The following is a 24964-nucleotide window of genomic DNA, read 5'->3' as shown; positions in this document are numbered from 1 at the left end:
CAAGAGCTGCTTCTGATTGCCAGGTTTTCCTCTTTCCTATTTGCACCTCCAGCCTCTCTCTTTTTCCCTCTTGCGTGTCTTGCCTTTTAAAAATACCTTTGTAACCAATCTCTATATTAAATCCCCTCAGTCTGAGATACCTAGAATGATCATACCTTCCTGACTGGATCCTGGATGATACTGAATAACTGGTATGAGGTTGGGGTTTGAACCCAATCCGACCTGTGTCCTTGTGTCACTTCCCCCTCCCTCTGCACAGTGTACGTGGGTGATCTTGTCCACTGCCTCTGCTTCAGCATTTGTGCAGATGACTCCCAAATTAAGGTTCTTCAGCCCACACCTGAGATCCATACCCATCTACCTCATGCCTCCTGGTTACCCTGGCACCTCAAATTCAACACAAAACCGAACTTAATTCTCTGCTTCTATGACTTTCTTTTCTATTTCAACTCAGTCCATCATTGATCAGTCACCTAGACTGGAGACCCTGGTGTTACCTCTCCTTGACCCCTCCACATCTAATCATCAACCAAGCACTTTAGATTCGACTTCCTAATTACATCAATATTTGATTCCCTCCATCTCCTCAGTTCAAGACTTAATTCAGGCTCTTACCATGTCTCACCTAAAGTATTGCTATGCTGCTACCAGAGGGCAGTGTGTGTGTATGTGTGTGTGCAACTTTTAATTTTGATGTCATACACATCACAAAGTCTACGTGTGGACTCTTGACCAGCAGTTTGGCCTCAGTTCTTTTCAAGCTCCAGTGCATTATTGGAAGCATCAGAACGATTTTTCTAAAATGTTAAAAATGATTGTGTTACCCTTCGGTTTAAAGTCTCTATCATCTGTAAAATAAAAAACACCCTCCTTGGGACTTCCCTGGCGGTCCAGTGGTTAAGACTCTGCACTTTCACTGCAGGGGGCACGGGTTCCATCCCTGGTCGCATGCCGCCTGGCTTGGCAAAAAAAAACCCCAAAACAAAAAACAAAAACACCCTCCTTGTGGCATAACAGAGCCTATGTGATCTGGCTCTTGCCTAAATTTCTAGCTCATCTTAAATCAACTATACCCCAATCAAAATTTAAAAAAAAAAAAGTGAGTAATTCCTCAAAAAAAATTTTCTTTCCAGCTCATCTTGACACCCCACCCCCACCCCCTGCCCGTTACCAAACAGGGAAACATGAGCAGCCTCCAAACATTCATGTCCAACTATACAGAGGTCTCCAAAGAAAGGAGCTCTAAATGCCTTTGACCTTCACCCATTTGCCTACCCCTTGCCCTGGAAGGCTTTTCTCTCACATTCTGCTGGTCTGTTTTTCCTTCAAGACTCTTAGCAGCCTTCCTGATTACATCCCACCTATTTCTCCATCCTCATGAAATTACTACTTCCAAAACACACTTGGCATGGTCTTATTTGAATACATTACAGTGTATGTAATTATTTATTCAGTGACCACCCCCACTCCCCCCAACTTAGACTCTAAACTCTTTGAAAGCAGGAATATGCCTTATTCATCTTGGTATTTCTAGCCCTGGACCTAACGCTTGTTACATTTTCAGTCTATTTCTGCAGAAGGAAGAGAGCTAAAGCCTGAAGGAGAATAAATTTTGTGAGAAAGAGGAGGGGGCTTGGGAGGGAGAAGACAGGGTCTGAAGAGCCCTGGGGGGTTACCATGGGAAGATGAACTTCCCCAGTTTATTATTCGTCCACAGGGTGGTGGTGCTCAGAAGAGTCCCTTGGTGTGGTTACAGGCTGAGGCTGACTGCCAGATACTAAAGAGAGATCCCCACCAGGAGGCAGACATTCCTCCACTGCCTCCCCAACCCATCTACAGCCCCCAGGGTGGCCTGGTAAAAGAGCCGAGTCCTAAGAAGGGTGCTCGCTCCTGGTCTCTCCCCAGTGACCGATGACGTCAAACCCTACACTTCCTGTGATTGGCTTAACCAGAATGACAAGGGCAGTTATGGGAAGTGAGCTGGAGAAACATGATCTGGGAAGGAATCTGGGGACCTGGGTCAGCCGTCTGGTAGCTCCTAGCCCCCTGGGAGGTGTGAAGATATGGATCATGAGCTGAGCCAGGGAGCTGCGCTGCTACGGCTGCTACCCCTTCTGGGGCTGCTGCCCCAGTCCTGGACTGCCCCTGAAGGTATGGCAGTACCTCCCCTTTACTTCCATCCTGACTGGGGTAGAACCTAGGGAGCCGGGGCATTTGAAAGTGGTGAAAGTGCTTTGTAAGTGGTGAAAGTATTATGAGAGAGTGGAAACGATAGCGGAATTGGGAAAGAGAGCTATACTATGGATGGATGGCAAACAATGCCAGAGGTGCTTTGTAGGTTTCACTGAAGACAATCTGTTGAAGCAGAGATTTTTTTTTTTTTTTAAAAGGATTTTCTTATTTATTTATTTATTTATTTTTGGCTGTGTTGGGTCTTCGGTTCGTGCGAGGGCTTTCTCCAGTTGCGGCAAGCGGGGGCCACTCTTCATCGCGGTGCGGGGACCGCTCTTCATCGCGGTGCGCGGGCCTTTCTCTATCGCGGCCCCTCCCGTCACGGGGCACAGGCTCCAGACGCGCAGGCTCAGCAATTGTGGCTCACGGGCCCAGCTGCTCCGTGGCATGTGGGATCTTCCCAGACCAGGGCTCGAACCCGTGTCCCCTGCATTAGCAGGCAGACTCTCAACCACTGCGCCACCAGGGAAGCCCGAAGCAGAGATTATTATATCCACTTTCCAGACGAAGGAAATGAGACTCAGAGTTTAAGTAACCTGTGGAAGTTCACCCCATTGGAGAGTGGTAGAGCTGGGATTTGAGCAAAACAAATGTTATTTCCACTGTTCCTACTTAGGAGTCTACTCTGCACTCTGTCATCAATTTACCTTATGATTGTTGAAAAATCTCTTAACTTTATTGGTCCTTAGTTCCTTCTTTGAAAAGGATGGGGCAGAATGGAAGAAGAATCTGGAAGACCCCTCTTACTCTATCATTCTGGGTATTGGGTTTTGAGTAGAAGATCTCCTCCTGGCTGGGGAGATTCCTGCCAGGAGTTTCAAAGAATTAGAGATTATTTCCTGCAGCTATGGTGCCATTTCCCCAGTCCTGTCTTTGCAAGGTCTGCAGGGTTGAGGGAGGGGAAGGTATTTTCAGAGAGGCCTGGTGCCAACGAAGCGGCTGAAAAGAAGCCTGGAGAGTGGTTTTTCAGTCTGCCATGTGTGTCTGGGGATAGGATAGGGCAGTGCCATCTATGGCTTAGGGAGGCCACCACCATTCCTCCACATATCCACGTGAAGACTGGGAACCCATCCAGGCCTTTCACAAGTCAATAGGATGGCCTCCCGGGGATCAGGCAAAGGTGGAGACCTTTGGGAGGATGTAACCCTATGCCAGGATGCATGGCTTGGTGAGCAGAATGCAGGTTAGATTTCAGCTGCCACTTACCTCTTTGGCTGGGTGCCTTTAGGCACAAAGATACAACCAACATTGTGATTCTGAATTACTTGTTACAACTTTAGACAGTTGGCCTTTTTATGGGCTGGGTAAGTTTGGCGAGATCCTGTAATTTCTTTTATGCTCCCACCGGGAGGCAACCCACCTCTTCCCCCTCTACCTGAAGCAGGCCTTGCTGTTTTCTAAGCTAAAGAGGAGGAGGCCCCCACCTCCTTGGACGCCACTCTGTCTCTTTTGCAGCTCCTACTCCAGGGTGGAGGGATGAGCTGCAAAACCACACGTTCCTGCGCACAATGTACTGCCAGAAAGGGAGTCCCAACGTGGGGCTATCCGAAACCTACGACGAGGACCAGCTTTTCTCCTTCGACTTTTCCCAGAATATCCGAGTGCCTCGCCTGCCTGAATTTGCTGACTGGGCTCACAAGTCTCGAGATACTTACAACATTTTCTTTGACAAAGCATTCTGCCGGGCGGTCATCGAGGAAATTGGCCCAGAGCTTGAGGGGCAAATCCCTGTGTCTAGAGGTCAGGGGGTTTTCTGGGGGGTGGGCTGCCCTCTTAACCTCATGATACACTGAATTACTCCCCTTCTCACCAGCTCCCCATCTCTCCTGCTTTCTGGTTCTCTCCTTGGATTTTGATTTTTCTACCACCCATGATCTGTACTCTGTTTTTGTTGTGGGGCAGAAGAAAAGTCCCTGGGATGTAGTAGGCATTCAAAACTACGGAACTTGATGAATTCAACAGAGACCAACTGATGCCTACTGAGTATTAGGGCTTGTGTTACGATGCTCAGCAAGATGGAGGGGAGAATGGAAGCATCTGATGATGTGCCTGCATTTTATTTTATTATTATTTTTTTTCAAAAAAATTTGAGTTTATTAGGAAATGCTGATGGATCATAGTAGATGAAAGCCCCAGCTGACGTAGTGAAATGGTACTAACTGCCTTGGTAAACTAGGCTTAACTACATAGGTTAATCAAGCTCTGTTAATGATTATTTATTTTATTATTCTACCATATTTGTTTGAGCATCATAATGTGTTTTTTTTTAATTGAAGTATAGTTGATCCACAATGCTGTGCCAATCGCTGCAGCACAGCAAAGTGACCCAGCCATACACATACATACATTCCTTTATCCCAGGAAATTGGATATAGCTCCCCGTGCCACACAGCAGGACCTTATTGTCCATCCATTCTAAACATAATAGTTTGCAATCATAAAGTGTTTTTAATGTACATTTGCCAAGATTTAAACTACAAGACCATATCAAAACTGAGTTGACATTAATTGGATGATGAGGTAAATTTAAAAAAGGTATGGATGTGATCATGGTGTCTTTCAAATATATCCAAACATATAGTTCCTTGAAACTACCCTTAAAATTAGTATTTTCAATTTTTTTTACTGATTGGTTCTTTTTTTTTTTTTTTGGTGGTGGTGGTTATCTTTATTTTCTTAAATTTAATTTTTATTTTATATTAGAATATATTTGATTTACAATGTTGTGTTAGTTTCAGGGGCACAACAAAGTGATTCAGTTATACATATGTCCATTCTTTTTCAGGTTCTTCTCCCATATAGGTTATTACAGAGTATCAAGTAGATTTCCCCGTGCTATACCGTAGGTCCTTGTTGATTATTGATCTTATATATAGTAGTGTGTATCTGTTCATCCCGAAGTCCTAATTAAAATGTGCCTGCATTTTAATGAGAAGACAGCGTGTGATCAGATGCTGGTGTGAGGTCCAGACAGGAAGTGCTGCAGGAAGTCAGGGTGGAGGTTCCAGAGTGGCCTGGCTCTGGTCCAGGCCTGGTTCTTGCCTAGACTAAGACCTCCCTCAGAGCCCCAGCTCCCCCCGCCTTGTGTCGCCTCCATATGCCACATCCTCTCCACACACGGGGGTCCCATCTAAGTTAGTTGCTTCTTTCCCTCACCTCAGTACCCCCACAGGGCTCCCCATCGCTGAGGTGTTCACTCTGAAGCCCCTGGAGTTTGGCAAGCCCAACACGCTGGTCTGTTTCGTCAGTAACCTCTTCCCACCCACACTGACTGTGAGCTGGCAGCATCATTCGGCCCCTGTGGAAGGAGCCAGGCCCACTTTTGTCTCAGCCGTCGATGGACTCACCTTCCAGGCCTTTTCTTACTTAAACTTCACACCAGCACCCTCTGATATTTTCTCCTGCATCGTGACTCATGAGATTGACAGCTACACAGCAATCGCCTTTTGGGGTGAGACCCTTCTCCGTGGAAGCCTAGTTCCTTTGGGGGGCAGAAGGGGGTAGACCCACAGGAGGACTTCTTTCTCCACTGGGCCCTTGTTTAGTCTGTTCTCACTCTGAGCTGACCTCAATCTTCCATGCCTCAGTTTCTCCCTTGTCATCCCAGACACCCGTGTCTTTACCCTGGGGCTCCCCAACCAGGTCTCTGGGCTGACCGGCTTCCCTTTCTCTCTAGTGCCCCAGAATGCGCTGCCCTCCGATCTTCTGGAGAACGTGCTGTGCGGTGTAGCCTTTGGCCTGGGTGTGCTGGGCATCATTGTTGGCTTAGTCCTCATCATCTACTTCCGAAAACCTTGCTCAGGTGGTATGTCAGGGCATCTGTAGAGGGCATGTGTGGGTGTGCCGGGACCGACCTGTGGCCTGGGGAGCGCATACAGTGGTCCTCAGGCCCTTGGCGGGGAGGCCTGTGTCGGGCACCGTGGGACATCCTCCTGGTTGAGGTCCCAAATACACACACCCAGTTCTAGGTCATGAGAATGGCTTTGCGTGGGAGAGGAGCGATGTGGGGGGCTGGAGGAAGGGTGCTTGGAGATGATTTGGAGAGAAGGAGAGATCAACTTCTATAGGGTGTGTTGCAGGCTGGAAAGGGCCTTTGGGGACGAGGAGGATCCCCCTGATGGCTTTCCTCCATCCTTCTCTCTCCTCAGACTGACTCTTCCTGACCAGTCTGAGGCCGACAGCTGCAGCCATCCAAGCAAGAGGTGTTCAAGTTTCTCACATCCTACCCAGGATCTCTCCTTCTCAGAGCAGGAGGCCCTGGGACTCCCCCCAGGGGATGTGTGTGTGTGTGTGTACAGGTTTCTCAGCTGGGGTCTCTGCTGTCCCTGGGCTTTTGCATCCAGGGGAACCCAGAGTGGCTTTCCTATCACGACCACATCACTGCCATGTGAAGGCAATAAATCTCATTTCTTAATATCAGTGTGGCTTCTTTTTTCCCTCATGATATTTATTTCTGGATATTTTAACTTGAGTAAGTTGTCATGTCAAATTCAACAAGCCTTAACCTGACACGTCTGCCCTCGTTAGAGAGAGAAATGGGAAAACCCCTAATTCCTCAGCTGATTCCTGTTTCCTGGTCTCAGTACAGCACGATGGCTTTTACTCCTATCAGTTTGTGCAAAATATGTAAGCAATGAAGGCAGAGCCACTTTCTGATAATCTGCTCACAAAATGGTGGAGGAAGCTGCTTGCGGGTTTTTTTCGATATTTTTTTGCAATTTACCATTTGTGAAAATGTTTATGCCTAGTATAGGCTGCCTTGAGGAATATATAACTGCCTTCAACCTACATCATAGCTGAGAAAACAAGAGCTCATAATGGAAAAATAAGCCTTCAGATGCTATTCTAACTCAGTCATTCCGGTTTTGTGAAAACAGTATAATCCAAAGTTCTTGAAACAAAGCGTGAACAGCCTGGAAGGGCCCAGAATTCATGTGTCCTTTCAGACGATCTGTTCGTTGGCCTGAGTGGACCGTCCAAGGAGAACTGTGATGATGCTGTCTTGGGTGGATGGTGGGGGCAGGGGGCACATGTCTACTAGTGGTAATTTCCTTTGCATGTGCTTTGTTTCTTGCTTTTCTTGGTGTTTGGGAGTTGCTTTGGAGGAGGGGGCGGCATTAAGGTGAAGAGTGAAATTATTTTGGTATCGGTGCAAGAGTCTGTTCTTTGCATTGTATCAGAATCTAATGTAAGGGAAAATATCCACTTCTTCCCAGGAATTGGCATCTCCTTGAACCATCTCATTTCTAAGAGCAGCATATGTACTGGTTAAGAGTGTGGAGTCCAGAGCCAAACCGCTGGGAATTCAATCGTGACTGTCAAAGTTTAGCTGTGTGCCCTTGGACAAGTTACTTAACCTTTCTGTGTCTTGGTACCATTTTCTGTAAAAGGATGATGATAACAATGGTGCCCACCTTAATACGGTTGTTGTGAGGCTTAAATAAATTAACATCTTGTAGAATGCTTAGAACAGCGTTTGGCATGTAGAAAAGGTGCTCAGTAACTTAGCAAGGATTTTCACTGGGGAATTTAGCAGCATCATTAACTTCTTTTCTGGAAACTACTTTGAATCTACCTTCAAGTATTGTATGTTCTCCCTTTGAGATGTTTTTCTTTTCTTTTCACTTTACCATTCTACATGTCTCATTGCTTTCTAGTTCTTCCTGATTTCTCTCTCTCCATTTTCCAACTTATCCAGAAGCTTCCTGCCAGTCAAGCCTTAAAACTGCTTTCATTTATTTATTTATTTATTGGTTGCCCTGCATAGCTTGTGGGATCTTATTTCCCCAACAAGGGATTAAACCCAGGTGTTCAGCAGTGAAAGCGTGGAGTCCTAACCACTGGACCACCAGGGAAATCTCAAAACTGCTTTTATTATTCTGTGTGACCTTAGACAAGTCACACCCCCTCTCTGGGCCTCAAACTCCTCATCTGTAAAATGATGGGCTTAGGTTAGATGCTCTCTATCAAGCATTCTATAATACTGTCACTTATAATACTCAAGAAGCCTTCCAGACCCTCTCTCGTCTGGTGTCCCCCCTTTAGTAAAAAAAAAAAAATAGTGCCTCCTCTTCCATGAATCTGTTCCTAATATTCCAGCCCTGACTGACCTTGACTGAACTCGGAATTCCAAGACTTGGCACACTCAACCCAGACCTTGCTCTCAGCGCTATGCTGCCTTGGTTTATGTGTTAGTTTTTTTTTTTTCATACAACTACTTTGTAATTTCAATGATTCAGGGATCATAAACAGTTTACATTCCCACCAACAGAGCAAGGTAGTTCTCACTTTCCTTTATTGTCACTAACACTTGAAATTATTTGACTTTCAAATGTTGGCGATACAGTGGGTGTCAAGTGGTCTCACGTTTTGTTTTTTTTTTTAATTTAAAAATTTTTTTTTAATTTTTAAAATTTTTATTTTTTTACATCTTTATTGGAGTATAATTGCTTTACAATGGTGTGTTAGCTTCTGCTTTATAACAAAGTGAATCAGCTATACATATACATATATCCCTATATTTCCTCCCTCTTGCGTCTCCCTCCCACCCTCCCTATCCCACCCCTCTAGGTGGTCACAAAGCACCAAGCTGATCTCCCTGTGCTATGCAGCTGCTTCCCACTAGCTATCTATTTTACATTTGGTAGTATATATAAGTCCATGCCACTCTCTCATGTCATCCCAGCTTACCCTTCCCCCTCCCCATAGGGGCAGGACAGGAATAAAGATGCAGATGTGAGAATGGACTTAACTTGCCTTTCTCTCCTTTGCTAGTGAGGCTGGACATCGTCTTATAGGTTTATCTCTCTGTGAATTGCTGATTCATATCTTTTATCTGTCTTAAATATGGCTTTTTCTTGTGAGTGTACGGGGGTTTCTGAAATATTTTATATAGCAATCCTATGTCGGTATAAATACTGCAAGTGCCTTCTTCCACTTTGCTGCTCATCAGTTAAATTTGTATACGGTTCTTTCCCCAAATAGAATGATTTCATTTTGACAGTCAAAACCCATATGGTTTGTGTTTTCCTAACCTTAAGAAATCCTTTCGAACCCCAAGGCAGTAACGTTACAATTTTTGCTGGAACATAAAGTGATAAGGTGAGTCTCCATTTTCTCAATGAGAATATTTTAAAAGATTTCTGACCAATTTCAAAATTTAAAGTTCTGGTATACAGAAGTTTTAGGCAAATAGTCAAATGTCTGCTAACTATCTTTATTTAGTTACTAACTCACAAATTTAAAATCACATATTTTATAACATAATATTTTAATGTAGGCATATTGCTGTTTCCACTTTTCACATTTCATAAAACAATTTTTATTCTAATTCTCGTGTATTTATTTGTGATTATGCTAATAGCTTCTAAATTCTTTGATTTATTTAAAAAATAAACCCATTTATTTAAACTAAAAAACCCACCAAAAACAGTTTGTTCATTTCTCCTACCTGCCCACCCCTCCCTGGCAGTCTCTGGCAACCATGAAACTGTTCTGTTCTCTGTTTCTATAAGCTTGGTTGTTTTTCGTTTGTGTTTGCTTGTTTGTTTGTTTATAAATTTATTTATTTATTTTTGGCGGCATTGGGTCTTCATTGCTGCACGCGGGCTTTCTCTAGTTGCAGCGAGTGGGGGCTACTCTTTGTTGAGGTGCGTGGGCTTCTCACTGTGGTGGCTTCTCTTGTTGTGGAGCACAGGATCTAGGCACGCGGGCTTCAGTAGTTGTTGCATATGGGCTCAGTAGTTGTGGCACAGGGGCTCAGTAGTTGTGGCTCGCAGGCTCTAGAGCACAGGCTCAGTAGTTGTGGCGCACAGGCTTAGCTGCTCCACGGCATGTGGGATCTTCCCGGACCAGGACTTAGACCAGTGTCCCCTGCGCTGGCAGGCGGATTCTTAACCGCTGCACCACCAGGGAAGTCCCCGTTTGTTTGTTTGTTTTAGATTCCACATATAAGAGAGATTATACAGTATTTTTCTTTCTCTGACTTATTTCACTTCCCATAATGCCCTCCAGGTCCATCCATGTTTTTGCAAATGGCAAGATTTCATTCTTTTTTATGGCTGAATAATATTCCATTGTATGTATACACCATGATTTCTTTATGCATTGATGGATAATTAGATTGTTTCCATATTTATAGAGATATTATTATACTATAGAAATATAGTAAATAATGCTTCAGTGAAAATGGAGTGCATGTATCTTTTTGAGTTAGTGTTTTTGTTTTCTTTGGGTAAATACCCAGAAGTGGAATTGCTAGATCATATAATAGTTCCATTTTTAATTTTTTGAGGAACCTCCATACTGTTGGTGAATACTTATGCAATATTGGTAGGAATGTAAATTGGTGCAGCCACTGTGGAAAACAGTATGGAGGTTCCTCATGTATTTATTAATTGAAATCATTTTAGGATAATGTATCTTCTCCAAACAGCTTTGAGAGAGTGGCCATAACTTGGAAAGGAAAAAACTTAAGGGTTTATATAGAAGGTAATTCTCTCTTTTCTGATGAATAATTTAAGGTGAAAAAGCTTTGCCTTATATCTGGCCATATATGATATTTCACTGTGCTTTCTTCTATTAGGGTTATTGTTCTCCTTTCACAGTTAGATCTTTATTGATCTGGAGTTTTTCCATATGGTATGAGTATGTTTACAACTTTCTTTTTCTCCAAACACTAAATTGATTTTAATGCCATGTATCAAATATTTGATTTAGGGCTTCCCTGGTGGCGCAGTGGTTGAGAATCTGCCTGCCAATGCAGGGGACACGGGTTCGAACCCTGGTCTGGGAAGATCCCACATGCCGCGGAGCAACTAGGCCTGTGAGCCACAATTACTGAGCCTGCGCATCTGGAGCCTGTGCTCTGCAACAAGAGAGGCCACGATAGTGAGAGGCCTGCGCACTGCGATGAAGGCCCCCACTTGCCACAACTAGAGAAAGCCCTCGCACAGAAACGAAGACCCAACACAGCCATAAATAAAATAAAATAAATAAATAAAATAAAATAAAATAAAAAAGAAACCAAGCCTCCTTAGTGCCCACCAGTGATTCTTATAAAAAAAAAAAAATGTGATTTATTCCCAGGAATTTTATGCCAGATTCCCCCATATGCATGGATTTGTCTCTGGATTATTCAGTTCAATTGGTTTGTCAGTTCCTGTGTCCACTTAATCATGTTTAAATTATTATGGCTTTTTTTGTGTTTTAATATTTGGTAGGGCTAGTTTCCATTTCTTTGCCACCTCACCTCCCAGAAAACCACATTTTGCTCTTCTTTATCAAAATTGTCTAAGATTCTTATGGACTTTATTATCATGTACATTATAGAATCAGCTTGTCAAGTTCTCCCCAAACTCTGCTATGATTTTGGTTAGAGCTATGGGGGGAAACTGACTTCTTCATTATGTTAGGATGCCTCATCCATGAATATGGTATGTCTCTTCACTTCTTTTTTTTTTTTTTTTTAATGTTTTATTATTTATTTATTTATTTATGGCTGTGTTGGGTCTTCGTTTCTGTGCGAGGGCTTTCTCTAGTTGCGGCGAGCGGGGGCCACTCTTCATCGCGGTGCGCAGGCCTCTCACTGTCGTGGCCTCTCTTGTTGCGGAGCACAGGCTCCAGACGCGCAGGCTCAGTAGTTGTGGCTCACGGGCCCAGCTGCTCCGCGGCATGTGGGATCTTCCCAGACCAGGGCTCGAACCCGTGTCCCCTGCATTGGCAGGCAGATTCTCAACCACTGCGCCACCAGGGAAGCCCATCTCTTCACTTCTTAAGGTCTTCATTTATGTACTTTAATAAAGTTTTCCTTTTTTTCCTAGAAAGTTTTTATACTTTTGTATGTTAATTTCTAAATATATTTGGTTTAAAATTCCTATTATAAATGGTTGGCAATTTTCAATTAGTTTCTAATTGATTATTAAGATATTATTATAGTATAGAATTTAGAGTCAAGTCATGGTGCTATTACTTAGTATCTGGGTAAAGCTGGGCAGTCACTAACCTCCCTCTGCCTCCATTTTCTCACAGTTAAAATGGGGAGGTAATAACATGATTCAAGAGTTGTGGTGGCAAATCAGGTAAAATATCCGCTAGTAGTTCAAGTAATCTGGCTGCAGGATGGAAGGAGGTTAAGCTAGTTACAGCAACTGTAGCTCAAAGGTCAGGGTCTAGAGCAGTGCATCCTAACAGAGAAGAAGGAGAGCAAGGAGAGGAGAGGTGGGAGGTGGGTGGGCATGGAGTTGGACAGACTGGGAAGTCATGTAATCCTGATGGGATGCAGAAGTGTGTAGTTTTGAAAAGACATTGAAGGAAGTCACAAATGTGGTCTCATGCTCTTGGTTTTCAATTACAAGTGATGGACAAGTTGAACAATTTTTGAGTTTATAAAATGGAGGCTTGAGTTAAAACCATCTGTCCAGGACTTCCCTGGTGGTGCAGTGGTTAAGAATCTGCCTGCCAATGCAGGGGACACGGGTTCGAGCTCTGGTCCGGGAAGATCCCACATGCCACGGAGCAACTAAGTCTGTGAGCCACAGCTTCTGAGCCTGTGCTCTAGAGCCCATGAGCCACAACTACTGAGCTCGCGTGCTGCAACTACTGGAGCCCGCGTGCTGCAACTACTGAAGCCCACGTGCCTAGAGCCCGTGCTCCACAAAGAAGAGAAACCACCGCAATGAGAAGCCCGCACACTGCAACAAAGAGTAGCCCCCACTGGCCGCAACTAGAGAAAGCCCATGCGCAGCAACAAAGACCCAATGCAGCCAAAAATAAATAAAATAAAATAAATAAATTTATATATATATATTAAAAAACACACTGTCTGTCCAGAAGCGGAACCTGTAAACGTAGAGGGAGGGACGTTAGGAAGGACCTAGAAGAGATTTTTTTATTATGGCCATACTCTCGAAAAAGCATAAGACCACATTTCTGACTTCTTTCAAGGTGCCAATGATGTCACTGTAGTTCGTTTTTGTTTTTGTCAGTCCAGGTAGCTGGTAGACCCCTAACAGCACCTTATAACATTGCCCAGCTTTTGTGGTTATATGCCAAGACCGGGATGCCAACCGCCTTCCTCTTCTCCGACACGAATCCAGCCCACTTCCAGGCCCCCTCAGTGGAGAGGACTTCCTGTCCACCAAACACACAATGTCTTCTCTTTTCTCTTTTAAGTCCACTGGCCTGATTGCTTACTTGCATTAACATAAACTCTTCTCTTTCTAGATGTTTCTTCTCACTCCCCAACCGACCTGTAAGCGAATGACATGGGAATGGAGCCCACATCTCTTAGCTCTTCGGAGTCCCTGTAATGCTTTGTAGGTAAACACCATGGTCAGTCCACTTCTGGCCTATGGTGGCCAGCTTAGCAGAAGAGGCAGCGGGCAAGGAGAGGACTCACTCTTTGGGCCCTTGTGTAGCGGCAGTAAAAGAGGGACAGCATATGGGAAGATGCCTGGGGTTCCCCAACTTCAGTCCTGGCTGTTACCTAAATAGTTATCCAATCACCAACGATGCACAGGACAGTTGAAACATTCTTTGGGGTTGACTAGAGGTGGGGGACAGAGCTATGTCTGTAACAACAACAACAAAAAAGTAGGGTTAGGAGGAAGAGGGGAAGGAAGAAACCACTTCGCTGAGCACAGGTCTCTGGGTTTTTCTGTCCAGCTTGATTCTAAAAAGCACCCTCAGTCTTCTCATTAATAGAGAAGTGAAATCGTCTACATTTCCTGTTGCTGCATTGTGGAAGGTTTCACATCTCCTTTGGCTACCTGAGCAGAGAGCCAGACATGAGAGGGAGCTTGCTGAGCCTCAGGGAGCTGGCGGAGGGCCACACAGGCCCTCCTGTGTGGAAAGCATACCTGTGCCAGGCGAGATTTGGGGACCTTGAAAAGGATCCCAAGACCTGGTTCCTGAGTTAGGTTCACTGCCTACCTGGAGGGAGGAGGAGAGACGTAAGGGGGAAGCGAGCATGTGTGTAGGAGAATTCACACAGTTTTGAGACTGTCGAAAGAAAAAGTGGAAGAGACACTGGTTCTAAGAGCAGGAGGAACTCTGAGCATCGGGAGGATGAGACTCAGAAGGATGGGGTGGCTTTTCCCTTTTTCCTTTTCTCAGCGGAGGCCTCCATGAGTTACCTTTACTTGGGTCATCTCAGTCCCAGGATGTAGTGAGTGTGTGGGCACACTCAAGTGTGTGTGTGTGTTTGTGTGTGTACCTCGAGACCTTGGGTGTGAATCTTTGGACCTGTTTTCCAAACTGTAAAATGAGGATCATTAACAGGTCTTTTAAAAATTAATTAATTTATTTATTTTTGGCTGTGTTGGGTCTTCGTTTCTGTGCGAGGGCTTTCTCTTGCCGCGGCGAGCAGGGGCCACTCTTCATCGCCGTGCGCGGGCCTCTCACTGTCGCGGCCCCTCTTGTTGCGGAGCACGGGCTCCAGACACGCAGGCTCAGTAGTTGTGGCTCACGGGCCCAGCTGCTCCGCAGCATGTGGGATCCTCCCAGACCAGGGCTCGAACCCGTGTCCCCTGCATTGGCAGGCAGACTCTCAACCACTGCGCCACCAGGGAAGCCCTAACAGGTCTTTTAAGATTAAATGAGATAGCATGTAAAGGATTGACTTAGCATAGTATCTGTCACAAAGTAGAAGCTTAACAAATTTTGGACTCCCCTTCCCCCATTTTCTGCCCATTCAACACCCTTAATGGTTCATTAGAGAAGTTCAAGTGTAGTGGTATAACCCAGGTGGGGTTGAGTGTATGGTTGGGGGGGAAACGTGGGCAGAGCTTCAGTGAAGCTCAACTAGTTACACAAAACAACTCTTTTGTTCCTGATATTCATGTATGTTTTCATCTTGGGGGTAAGCTTCCCCCCCTTCCTTTTTTCTTCATAAATATCAGATTCTCTGGGGGTCAGGGACTTGGAAGGAGGACAGGTAAGTGTGGTGTCAAGGGCTTCCCTCCTAATCCTCTTTTATTTAGCTCACTATCAAGTCAAATTCAAGAGCTTTCAGAAAGCAAGGTGAAACTTGCTTGGACCTCCCTGGTGGTGCAGCAGTTAAGACTCCACGTCCCCAGTGCAGGGGGCCCGGGTTCGATCCCTGGTCAGGGAAATATATCCTGCATGCCGCAACTAAAAAAATCCCGCATGTGGCAACGAAGATCCCATGTGCCGCAACTAAGACCTGGCGCAGCTAAATAAATAAATAAATATTTTTAAAAAAGAAAGCAAGGTGAGGAGAGGCAGCCCTGAAGCCTAGTGGGGAGCACAGAGAAACCAATTTAGGGTTTTACATTTGTAATGGAAAGATCTATCAATCGTATAGTTCACAATGAGAATGAATTGCTATTTAAAATTTGTCTTTTCCTGGGGAAGAAAAGTAGGGATGTTTTATCTCATTTTTCTAGTGGCTTCATAATGTGGGGACCTGCCCCAGGACAGATGGGACCTGTGGGGGAAACACACAGGGGAGTTTTGAGTTTGGGGGAGACAAGTGAGCTTTGGGCATTGGCCCATCACCAGCTAATTATCAAGGGGGTTAAGTGGTATTGCCCTGCGGTCTGCTCTGAGATGGTTCAGAGGGTAGGGGGTTCGGGTTTCTGGCTCAGGAAAGCAGAAAGGAGAAAATGAAGCTCATCTGGCTAGGACAGATGAAGCAAAGGAAGCCCAGGGAGGGATTTTTCAGGGCTGTGACCCTGATCTCTTAGGAACTCCTTCTCTTCTGCAGTCTTGCTTTGAGGCCAGCTAACTGCATTCTCCCTACATCTCCTTCCTTAGCAGCCCTGCCTCTACCACATGCCCCAGAAGGGCCCCTTGTCCGCCTGTTTCCTGGGTGACAGGACAGACCAAGGAATATGTAATCAAGGGATAAATTCCCAAGTAACTTCCCTTAAAGGAGCAAGAGAAGTTACCTAGTCCCCAGTCTTTGAGGAGGACCTTGAGAAGAAATAGTTAAACCAGTGGGCAGTCCAGGCTTCATACATCTTGGGAATATTGGGTTTATTCTCTCCACTGAGCTAGGGAAATCCACCTACAGACTGTTCCTTAGGAGAGTTAAGAGACCAGTTGTTAAAAGCCCAGGGCAGGATGAGATTTACCTAGTAACTGATGATGCTGGGCTGAGGCGCTCAGCGATTTGTCTCTACACTTGTCCCCACCTACCTAGCCAATCTGACAGTTCTCAGTTTGGGACACTGAGTTAGATGATCAGGTAAGGAACAGGTATAGTGTCTAGGGGCTTGGTAGCTCCAAATCGCTCATTTAGAGAGCATCGAGGGGCCCCGGCAATACCATATTCCCACTCAGTGTTTGGAGATCATCTACCCAGGCTGGGACTTCTTGGGCAGGCAAGGACCCAGGGCCCCTGGAAGAGCTGGTCCAGGGGACATGATTTCCCGTGTCTCCCCCGAGGAGAGGATGACTGCCCTCCTGCCGCTGCTGCTGGGCCTCAGCCTGGGCTGCACCGGAGCAGGTAAGGACCCTCCCTTCCTCTGCTCCCTTTGGGTAGGGTGTTCAGTTGTGTTATTGGATTCGGATACCGCAAACTAGTCTGTCTCCCTATTACATACACCAATAGCACTTTGTACTGTGCCTTTGTAGCAATTTTTTTAATTTATTTTTTTATTGAAGTTTAGTTGATTTACAATGTTGTGTTAATTTCTGCTGTACAGCAAAGTGACTCAGTTATACACATGTATACGTTCTTTTTTAATATTCTTTTCCACTATGGTTTATCCCGGGCTATTGACTATAGTTCCCTGTGCTACACAGTAGGACCTGTTGTTTTTCTGTGTAGCAATTTTAATGTAATTAAGCTGTATAATTATTCGTGTAATAGACATTTCCTGTTGGAAGGTAGGCAAAGATGATATCTGCCCTGTTGAATGCTGCATCCCCAGCTCCTAGCATGGTGCCTAGCACACAGCAAGTGATTCAGAAATACATGTGGCACAAATATTTAATAATGTGTCCAGCACAGAACAAGGTTGACTCTTTCCTTTGACCCCTTTTCTCACTCGATCACTGGCCTTACTGAAAGTCTTATCCTGGGTAAATTGTCGTGTTTAAACATGCAAATAATTTTGGGCTACTTGTGTCCCCATGCTTAGTCTCACATAAAGAGGAAACAGGATCTAGAAACTTCTCTGCTAGGACCATCTATGCCCTTAATCGGGACTCTCAGAGACTCTGGTCCATGAGCTTGGTCAGCAGATGCTGCCTCAGGCGGGAAACCTGTGCCCCACTCACCAGGTGTAACTGAGGCTTGGGCTCCTGCAGAGGACTCTGACCTATCCCTCTTCTCTGGCTCCTGCAGGAGGCTTTGTGGCCCACGTGGAAAGCACCTGTCTGCTGGATGACGATGGGACTCCAAAAGAGTTCACGTATTGTATCTCCTTCAACAAGGATTTGCTGACCTGCTGGGATCCCCTGCAGGCCAGTATGGTCCCTTGTGAATTTGGGGTACTGAACGGCTTGGCCAAATACCTCTCAGATTACCTCAACCATAAGGAAAACCTGATCCAACGCTTATCCAATGGGCTGCAGGACTGTGCCACACACACCCAGCTCTTCTGGAGATCTCTGACCCACAGGACACGTAAGGAGAGAAGGGAGCAGAGGGACGGTTAGGAAGCAGTTAGGAGAGGGGAAGCCAAGAAGGGTCCTTCACCTGCAAGGGGTTTGAGCTGTGGGCAGGAAAGAAGCCGAAAATCAGAGGACCTGGGATGTAAAAAGAGGGAGGGTTGACCCTTCCAAGGACACAAGGTGATTGACGGGGTAGAGCAGGAATGAAAAAGGGGAGGTGACGTCTGAGCCAGTGAGGAGCTTTTGTGGGGAGAGTAAGCTAGTTTTCCTTCAATTTAGGGCATCTCAGGAGGCAGATCCAAGTTCAACCAGGTGTTGAACTGTCAGAATAACCAGAATGGCTTTTCCCAAAATGCTCATGCCACTGTAGCCCAGGTTCTGGTGTCCCAGGTCTGAGACAGGCCCAGGCATGGGGATATTTGGAAAACCTCCCAGGGGATTCTGATGCAAACTCTCCCACCCTTAATCACTTGCATTGAGAATGACTTGAGATTTTTAAAAGAAAACTTGAAGTTCTCTATCGTACAGAGTATTGTGTCTTAAGATGTGATTTCTCAGAATTGCGTGGGGAAGGTGGTTGTTAAAAACACAAGCCCTTGAGAACCGCTACAGATCTGTTGGATTAAAATATCCAGGGTTGCAGGCTCAGGAATCTGCATTTTAACACAATATCTTGGATTTTTATTGAAGATTTTGTTTGAAAAACACCCAAACAAGCGGAAGGGTCACCTAGAAGAATAAACTATTAAAAGATGGCAACATGAATGATCTCATGCATTAGGATCCCCTCGTCCAAATTTAGGAGAGTTAGTCCTGAGTTAGTCTTGTTTCCTTAAACTATCCAAGGAAAAAGAAAGGCTTTCTTTATCAAGTCAATTTGTTCAATGAGATTTAAGGACAAGGGTGTTTTCCTACTTTTGCAAACCCCCCACTATAACTCTGGATGACAATTCACTTTTGCACTTGAAATGAATACAATGACTTCTGAAACAGCCTGCAGTTCAGCCCTGGCTTCTACTTATTGTGAACAAATATAATTTTGGAGGAAAAAGAAAGGAAGGAGCAGTGATGAAATGGGAGACAAGAAAGAGTGAAGCAGGAGTACATTCTAACTCCTCATTTTCAAAGGGATGTGTGTGGGAATGAGGTGGGGGTCGGGAAGGTCGGTGGGCAAAATCCAGGAAGAATTCAAGTAGGAAAGAAACCATGTTGGAGGAAAAGCCAGAATATTGCCCTCCTTTGTGACTCTTTTTTCCTCCTCTGCAGGACTGCCATCTGTGCAAGTAGCTAAAACCACTCCTTTTAACACGAGGGAGACTGTGATGCTGGCCTGCTACGTGTGGGGCTTCTATCCAGCTGATGTGACCATCACATGGAGGAAGAACGGGCAGCTGGTCCTCCCTCACGGCAGCGCCTATAACATCGCCCAGCCCAACGGAGACTGGACATACCAGACAGTCTCCCATTTGGCCACAACCCCCTCTTTTGGGGACACCTACACCTGTGTGGTAGAGCACATTGGCGCTCTTGAACCCATCCTTCAGGACTGGAGTAAGTGTGGGGCAGGTGGGAGGAATTAGCGTTAAAGCAGAGAGCTACTGTCATTCCCTGGAGGTCCAGTTAGGACTCCGCGCTTCCCCTGCGGGGGGCACGGGTTCCATCCATCCCTGGTCGGGAAACTGAGATCCTACATGCTGTGCAGCGTGGCCAAAAAAAAAAAAAAAAAAAGCAGAGAGCTACTTCAAGTGGGTGGTTGTAAAAAGAACACCAATATTTTGGCAGAGGGAATGGGATGCAGAGAGGTCCTCCACGGTACAGGGGAGAGAGGGAGATGCTGAGAAAGAGTGAGTCTGGAGGAACTTACGGAGGGTTCACGACCAGAGATGGGGCCAGGGGATATAGACACGGAAAGAGTTAGTTATTGTTGGACTTCCTTGGCGGTCCAGTGGTTAAGACTCCGAGCTTCCAGTGCAGGAGTCACGAGGTTCGATCCCTGGTCGGGGAAGATCTTGCATGCATAACAAGAGTTACTGTTGCTGTTGCTATGGTGCTGTGGTTGGTGTTACGTGCTTGTCTGAGGGTGGGAGGGAGCCTGACTGTCCTGAAAAGAGGATGTCGATTTGGTAACCATATTTTCAGAAGCCAAAATTGTGATGCAATATTCTAGGATTCTCGGATTTCCGCTATTCTGTTGTCAGGTCAGGAATGGGAGTTGGAGAAATAAAGAAGGTCACGGAAGAAAGGGTACTCTCTCGGTCTGGGGGCCATACTGAATTGGGGCTGCTCTATCAGGGAGGAAGAAGCCTGGGCTGGCAGACACTTTGGTGTACACGCTTGGAGGCTACTGCATAAAGCCAGTCACCATTGTTTGAACCCTGGGATTGGAAGTAGTTAAAGGAAAGGAATCCGGGTGGGGGACAGGATTCAGCCTAGAGCCAGCTCCAGGAAGTGAGGGCTGTGGAGGGGGGTGGAGACAGGTTCTGGAAGGACCCAAATCTGGAGGTGGGCAGGTAGGAGACACATAAGTACTTGGATAACTCATGGAATGAAACCTTGGAAAGTTAGGAAAGGCGGAAAGACAATTTCACAGGAAAATGCTCAGATAGAGTGGTCAAGGGAGCAAGTATTGTCACCACAGGCAAATGGAGAGAGGGATGGGGAACGCTGTATTCCTCAGCGAGGGTGCCGTTGGGGTGAAGGAAGAATACAAGATGCCTTGAGAGGCCCCACCATCTTAGAGAGGATCTGGAAGCGGGGGTACTAACTCAGGGAGAGCGGCTCCCCAGGGAACCACAGGGGTAGAGACGCACAGGATGGGGGTTTTGAGGAAAGGCCACTTCCTTGGGCCTGGATTGGTGTGAGCTAGACCCTTGGGGTCCGGATAAAGCACCTTTGAACCTGAGGTGGAGGTTGCAGTAAATGAAGTTGCTCTGGGAATGAGCAAGAGAAATTGGTTCTAGTAAGTTTCTATTTCCGCAGCTCCTGGGCTATCTCCAGTGCAGACACTGAAGGTTTCCGCGTGTGCTGTGACTCTGGGCCTGGGCCTCATCGTCTTCTCTCTTGGTTTGCTCAGCTGGCGGAGAGCTGCCTCCTCCGGTGAGTGACCCTCCTGAACTCTCAATCCTAACCTCTGCTCACTTTAAAAAATTAAAAAAAAAAATTTTATTTGGCTTTGTTGGGTCTTAGTTCCGGCATGGGGGATCTTTAGTTGCGGCATGTGGACTCTTAGTCGCAGCATGCAGTCTCTAGTTCCCTGGCCAGGGATCGAACCTGGGCCCCCTGCATTGGGAGCACAGAGTCTTAACCACTGGACCACCAGGGAAGTCCCTCTGTTCACTTTCTGTTTGTGACTGGTTCTCCCATGGCTACCCCATTGGCTGTGAATAATACCAGAGACTTTTATCCACCAAGACTGTCCTCCACTCAAATATTTTCTTCTCCTAGGCTATGTTTTCCTCCCAGGGTCCAATTACCCAGAAGGTAACGTCTCTGTTGGTCTGTCTGCCTGCTGGTCCTTTGGAGGGGGTGAAAGTTAGAGGGAGTCACCGTTGGGTTCAGCTAATGGTGTTGACATTTGGAGCGGGGGTGAGCTTCCACCAGGCTCGGGCTGATGATGTGATTGAAGCTGCCGTTGTTGGGATCAGGAGCAGGAGGGAGGAGCACCTACCCCCTTCTCTTCTACCCAACGGAGTGTCTGAAGGTGGCTCCTTAGTGTTTGGTGATCTAGAATTTTCCATATCCCTGTATTAAAGGCTCTGGCATGGATGGTTATAGGGACAAACGATGGGGTCAAGTTGGTTTGGAGCTTTATTATCTTGTTTTCATTTCTTCTTCAGGTCAGCACATTTCCTAGAGGCAGAATCCTACAACTTCCTCTCCACGTGAGGAGATTCAAACTCTTAAGAATGCTGCTGTGCTCCTCCAACCCCTCCAAGCTTCCACATTTTCTTGGATCCTATGGTTTCTCTATTTGATTCTTTGAATTTCCCAGTCCCCGCTATGTAAACCTTACAACTTGGGGAACTCACTTCTGGGAATATTCTGTAACCAAGGTGTTGTCCATAGGTAGAGCCCAAGGCTACGTATCTGGGGTGAATATAATCTGGGGAGGAAGGTCAAAGGCCCTCTTGGGGGCCCTCTGTGCCACAGAGGCATGAGTCGCTGGTGATCGTCTCTGAGGAATAAACTCTGGTGGTAATACAGTTTTTTCCATGCTTTTTCTTGAGGCCCTGAGGAAGGACTGTAGGCAGTTAGGGGCTGGGCTTGATTCCCTCTCCTACTGGAGTCCAGGAGTCAGTGTTTCCTCCTATTTTCCCATCTAGACATGACAGAACTGGGGACAGTTTCCTGATGGATAATTCATAAGAAGGTAATAAACTGTGGTGGGATGGAGTCACAGAGTCAGGGATAGGAGGGGGTTAACAGTTTTCTGACCTCATAAGGGATCTTAATGAGGATTAAATGAGTTCATACTTGTAAATGGCTGAGAACATTACCTGGCACACAGCCAGCCCACACTCGTGACATATCAGTCACAACTTTCTGGGCCAGGCACTCTACTAGGTGCTTTACATGCATTGTTTCATCTGATCCTCATCACAACTCTGACACAGACACTCAGATAGTCAGTATTCAAGGGGCAGAACTCAATTTCTGATCTGAGTTCTGGGCAGTTATTTCTTCCATAACCTACGTGGGAAAGGGACCGTAACTCGAGTGCTTATCACGACCTAGGCACTGGGCTAAGTGCTTTATGTTGTATCTCATTCATTCACCACAATCACCCGGTAAGGAAGGATGGTCTCCCTCTGAGTCACAGATGAAAGTGAGGTTCAGAGAGGTTAAATAACTTGTCCAAGGTTGAACAGCAAATTCTCTATAGGATGTCTGTCTACCTGAGTTGGAAGTAACTAGGCTGCTGTATTCTGAGGACCCTCATGCTGTCAAGCACACCACTCTTCAGAGCCCCCCTTACATTCCCTTCCACCCCAAGCCCAAGGGGGATCCACCGTTGGGGGCTGGATTTCACACAGCGGAAGAGAGGTGCTCTTCGTTCCCAGTGAAGGGCGACACCTGCTGGACACAAGTGGCATTGTCTTTGGAATGAGAGTTAGATACTAGGCTAGGCAACCGAAAGGAACCAGAAATGAAGGTAAGTACTGGAGGAGTTTAGCCTAACAGAGAATTGTGGAGGGAGAACAAGGGGTTAGGGATGCATGTGTGTGGGTGTCTATGTAGGAACACATAAGAGCAGAATCTGATGAGCTGGGGGAAGGGGTCAGAAGACAGACGGTGTGTGGAATCTTCCTGCATTGTTGTCTCCATGGTTGTTTGTGTGGGTGGTTGGGAGGGTGGTCACGGGGGCTGAGACCCTTCCTCCTTGCACAGTTTCTGTGCTGATGGGGGCCTGGAGAAGTGTGGGGATAGCATTGTTCATACAGACTTGATATCCAAGCTGGTGCTCAGGTATAAAAAAAGAGCAAAATAATGCCATTTGCAGCAACATGGATGGACCTAGAGATTATCATACTAAGTGAAGGAAGTTAGGAAGAGAAAGACAAATACCATATGATATAGCTTATATATGGAATCTAAAATATGACACAGGGACTTCCCTGGTGGTGCAGTGGTTAAGAATCTGCCTGCCAATGCAGGGGACATGGGTCAAGCCCTGGTCCGGGAAGATCCCACATGCCGCGGATCAACTAAGCCCGTGCGCCACAACTACTGAGACTGCGCTCTAGAGCCCGCGTCCTGCAACTACTGAAGCCTGCGCGCCTAGAGCCTGTGCTCCGCAACAAGAGAAGCCACCGCAATGAGAAGCCCACGCACCGCAACGAAGAGTAGCCCCCGCTCGCCGCAACTAGAGGAAGCCTGCGCACAGCAACGAAAACCCAATGCAGCCAAAAATAAAATTATTAAAAATAAAATAAAATAAAATATGACACAAATGAACTTATCTACGAAACAGAACCAGACCCATGGACACAGAGAACAGATTTGTGGTTGCCAAGGGGGAGGGATGGACTGGGAGTTTCGGATTAGCAGATGCAAGCTATTATATATAGAATGGATAAAGAATAAGGTCCTACTGTAGAGCACAGGGAATTATATTCAGTATTCTGTGATAAACCATAATGGAAAAGAATACGAAAAACAATGTGTATATATTTGTATAACCGAATCACTTTGCTGCACAGCAGAAATTAATACAACATTGTAAATCAACTATACTTCAACAACAACAAAAAAACAAAGTAGGTGCTCAGGGTTTGTCCAATCAGTGAATTGATTTCCATCATATCCATAGTTTCCCCAGATGGATCCTTGTGATCAGGGCATCTCTTCTGGAAGGAGTTTCATGAAGAAGTCAATGGTAGGGGAAAGTGCTCATGAGTTCAAAATAGCTATTCTCTGAGCTGGGTCATATAATGTAGGAAGCAGTGGAGTGCCATGCGCTGTGATCCGTATATAGAAGCTCAGAAACTAATCTCTACAAATTTTATCAGTTTTATGTTTCATTGAAAAAAAGTTTTTATATAACATTTAATTAATTAGCTTGTATATCATGTAAATAATCTTTCACCTCTACCCCACTACCTGCTTTCTTTAAGAACTTGCTGTTTGAAGTCTTGCCATACTGTTTCATTTTCATTTTTCCATTCGCTGGTCTTGTTTTTGTTTGTTTGACAAAGCCAATTCCTTCCGATATTCTAGTCTAGTCTGGGTGGGGCTTTGGGTCTTGTCTATGCCTGGCCATTTGTGAAGGAGACGCTGTACATCCGAAGGGTCTGGATGTGGTCTCAGCAGTGAAAATCAAAGTGGCAGGACCCCAGGGGAAGGAGGGAGAGAGTCAGCTAATTAGAGAGCTTCCAGTCCCTCTCTGGAGACCCCGTGCAAACTTTTCTCTGCCCTAATCATGTAGGTGTTTGGTTTATATAGGGAAGGCTGTCCCCTTCCAGATGGGGAGTAGGAAAAAAGTGCCACATAGATCTCCTGGAATCCAAGAAGCCAGATTACAGGAGGGAGAAAAGGGAAGATGTGTGTGTTACACAGGCGAGTGAGTGGTGCCTGGAAGGAAGGCAGAAGAGGGATAACGATGCGCCACCTCCTGACTGAGGAGAGTAAAATGTTACCCATAGCAAAGTGC

The 24964-nt window shown here is 45.9% G+C and overlaps 2 protein-coding genes and 1 non-coding gene across 5 annotated transcripts in view; 2 read left to right on the top strand and 1 right to left on the bottom strand.

Moving 5' to 3' along the window:
* Nucleotides 1-22016, top strand: part of LOC103010705 (HLA class II histocompatibility antigen, DM beta chain) — a 32647-nt gene extending 10631 nt beyond the window's left edge. Inside the window, exons 2-8 of one of the 2 annotated variants that reach the window (XM_007186924.2) lie at nucleotides 13456-13547; nucleotides 16578-16702; nucleotides 17546-17827; nucleotides 19081-19365; nucleotides 20794-20910; nucleotides 21259-21294; nucleotides 21651-22016. In XM_007186924.2, the coding sequence (XP_007186986.2) occupies nucleotides 13456-13547; nucleotides 16578-16702; nucleotides 17546-17827; nucleotides 19081-19365; nucleotides 20794-20910; nucleotides 21259-21294; nucleotides 21651-21667 (954 nt within the window). In that variant the 3' untranslated portion in view covers nucleotides 21668-22016. Of the gene's footprint in view, nucleotides 1-13455; nucleotides 13548-16577; nucleotides 16703-17545; nucleotides 17828-19080; nucleotides 19366-20793; nucleotides 20911-21258; nucleotides 21295-21650 lie in introns of those variants that run through there. The other variant, XM_007186925.2, reaches the window with a different exon arrangement.
* Nucleotides 1996-6651, top strand: LOC103009822 (HLA class II histocompatibility antigen, DM alpha chain). Of its 2 annotated transcripts, none has more exons than XM_007186921.2 (5): nucleotides 1996-2151; nucleotides 3688-3972; nucleotides 5405-5683; nucleotides 5909-6034; nucleotides 6381-6651. In XM_007186921.2, the coding sequence occupies exons 1-5, from the start codon at nucleotides 2064-2066 to the stop codon at nucleotides 6383-6385; spliced, it is 783 nt and encodes a 260-aa protein (XP_007186983.1). In that variant the 5' UTR covers nucleotides 1996-2063; the 3' UTR covers nucleotides 6386-6651. The 2 variants fall into 2 exon arrangements, with proteins under 2 accessions (XP_007186983.1, XP_007186982.1); XM_007186920.2 differs by having other exon boundaries at nucleotides 5909-6037.
* Nucleotides 21064-21136, bottom strand: TRNAG-CCC (transfer RNA glycine (anticodon CCC)). Its single transcript has one exon. It is a non-coding gene; the product is annotated as a tRNA-Gly (tRNA).
* Nucleotides 22017-24964: the final 2948 nt, after the last annotated feature.

Source organism: Balaenoptera acutorostrata, chromosome 10 (genome assembly GCF_949987535.1).
Source record: "Balaenoptera acutorostrata chromosome 10, mBalAcu1.1, whole genome shotgun sequence".
Taxonomy (NCBI): Eukaryota; Metazoa; Chordata; class Mammalia; order Artiodactyla; family Balaenopteridae; genus Balaenoptera; species Balaenoptera acutorostrata.
This window is presented reverse-complemented; position numbering and strand designations above follow the sequence as displayed.

Coding starts and splice junctions, on each gene's coding strand:
- LOC103009822 (XM_007186920.2), top strand. CDS start 2,064: ATGGATCATGAGCTGAGCCAGGGAGCTGCGCTGCTACGGCTGCTACCC. Junction 2,152..3,687: donor GTCCTGGACTGCCCCTGAAG/GTATGGCAGTAC, acceptor TCTCTTTTGCAG/CTCCTACTCCAGGGTGGAGG. Junction 5,684..5,908: donor CACAGCAATCGCCTTTTGGG/GTGAGACCCTTC, acceptor CTTTCTCTCTAG/TGCCCCAGAATGCGCTGCCC.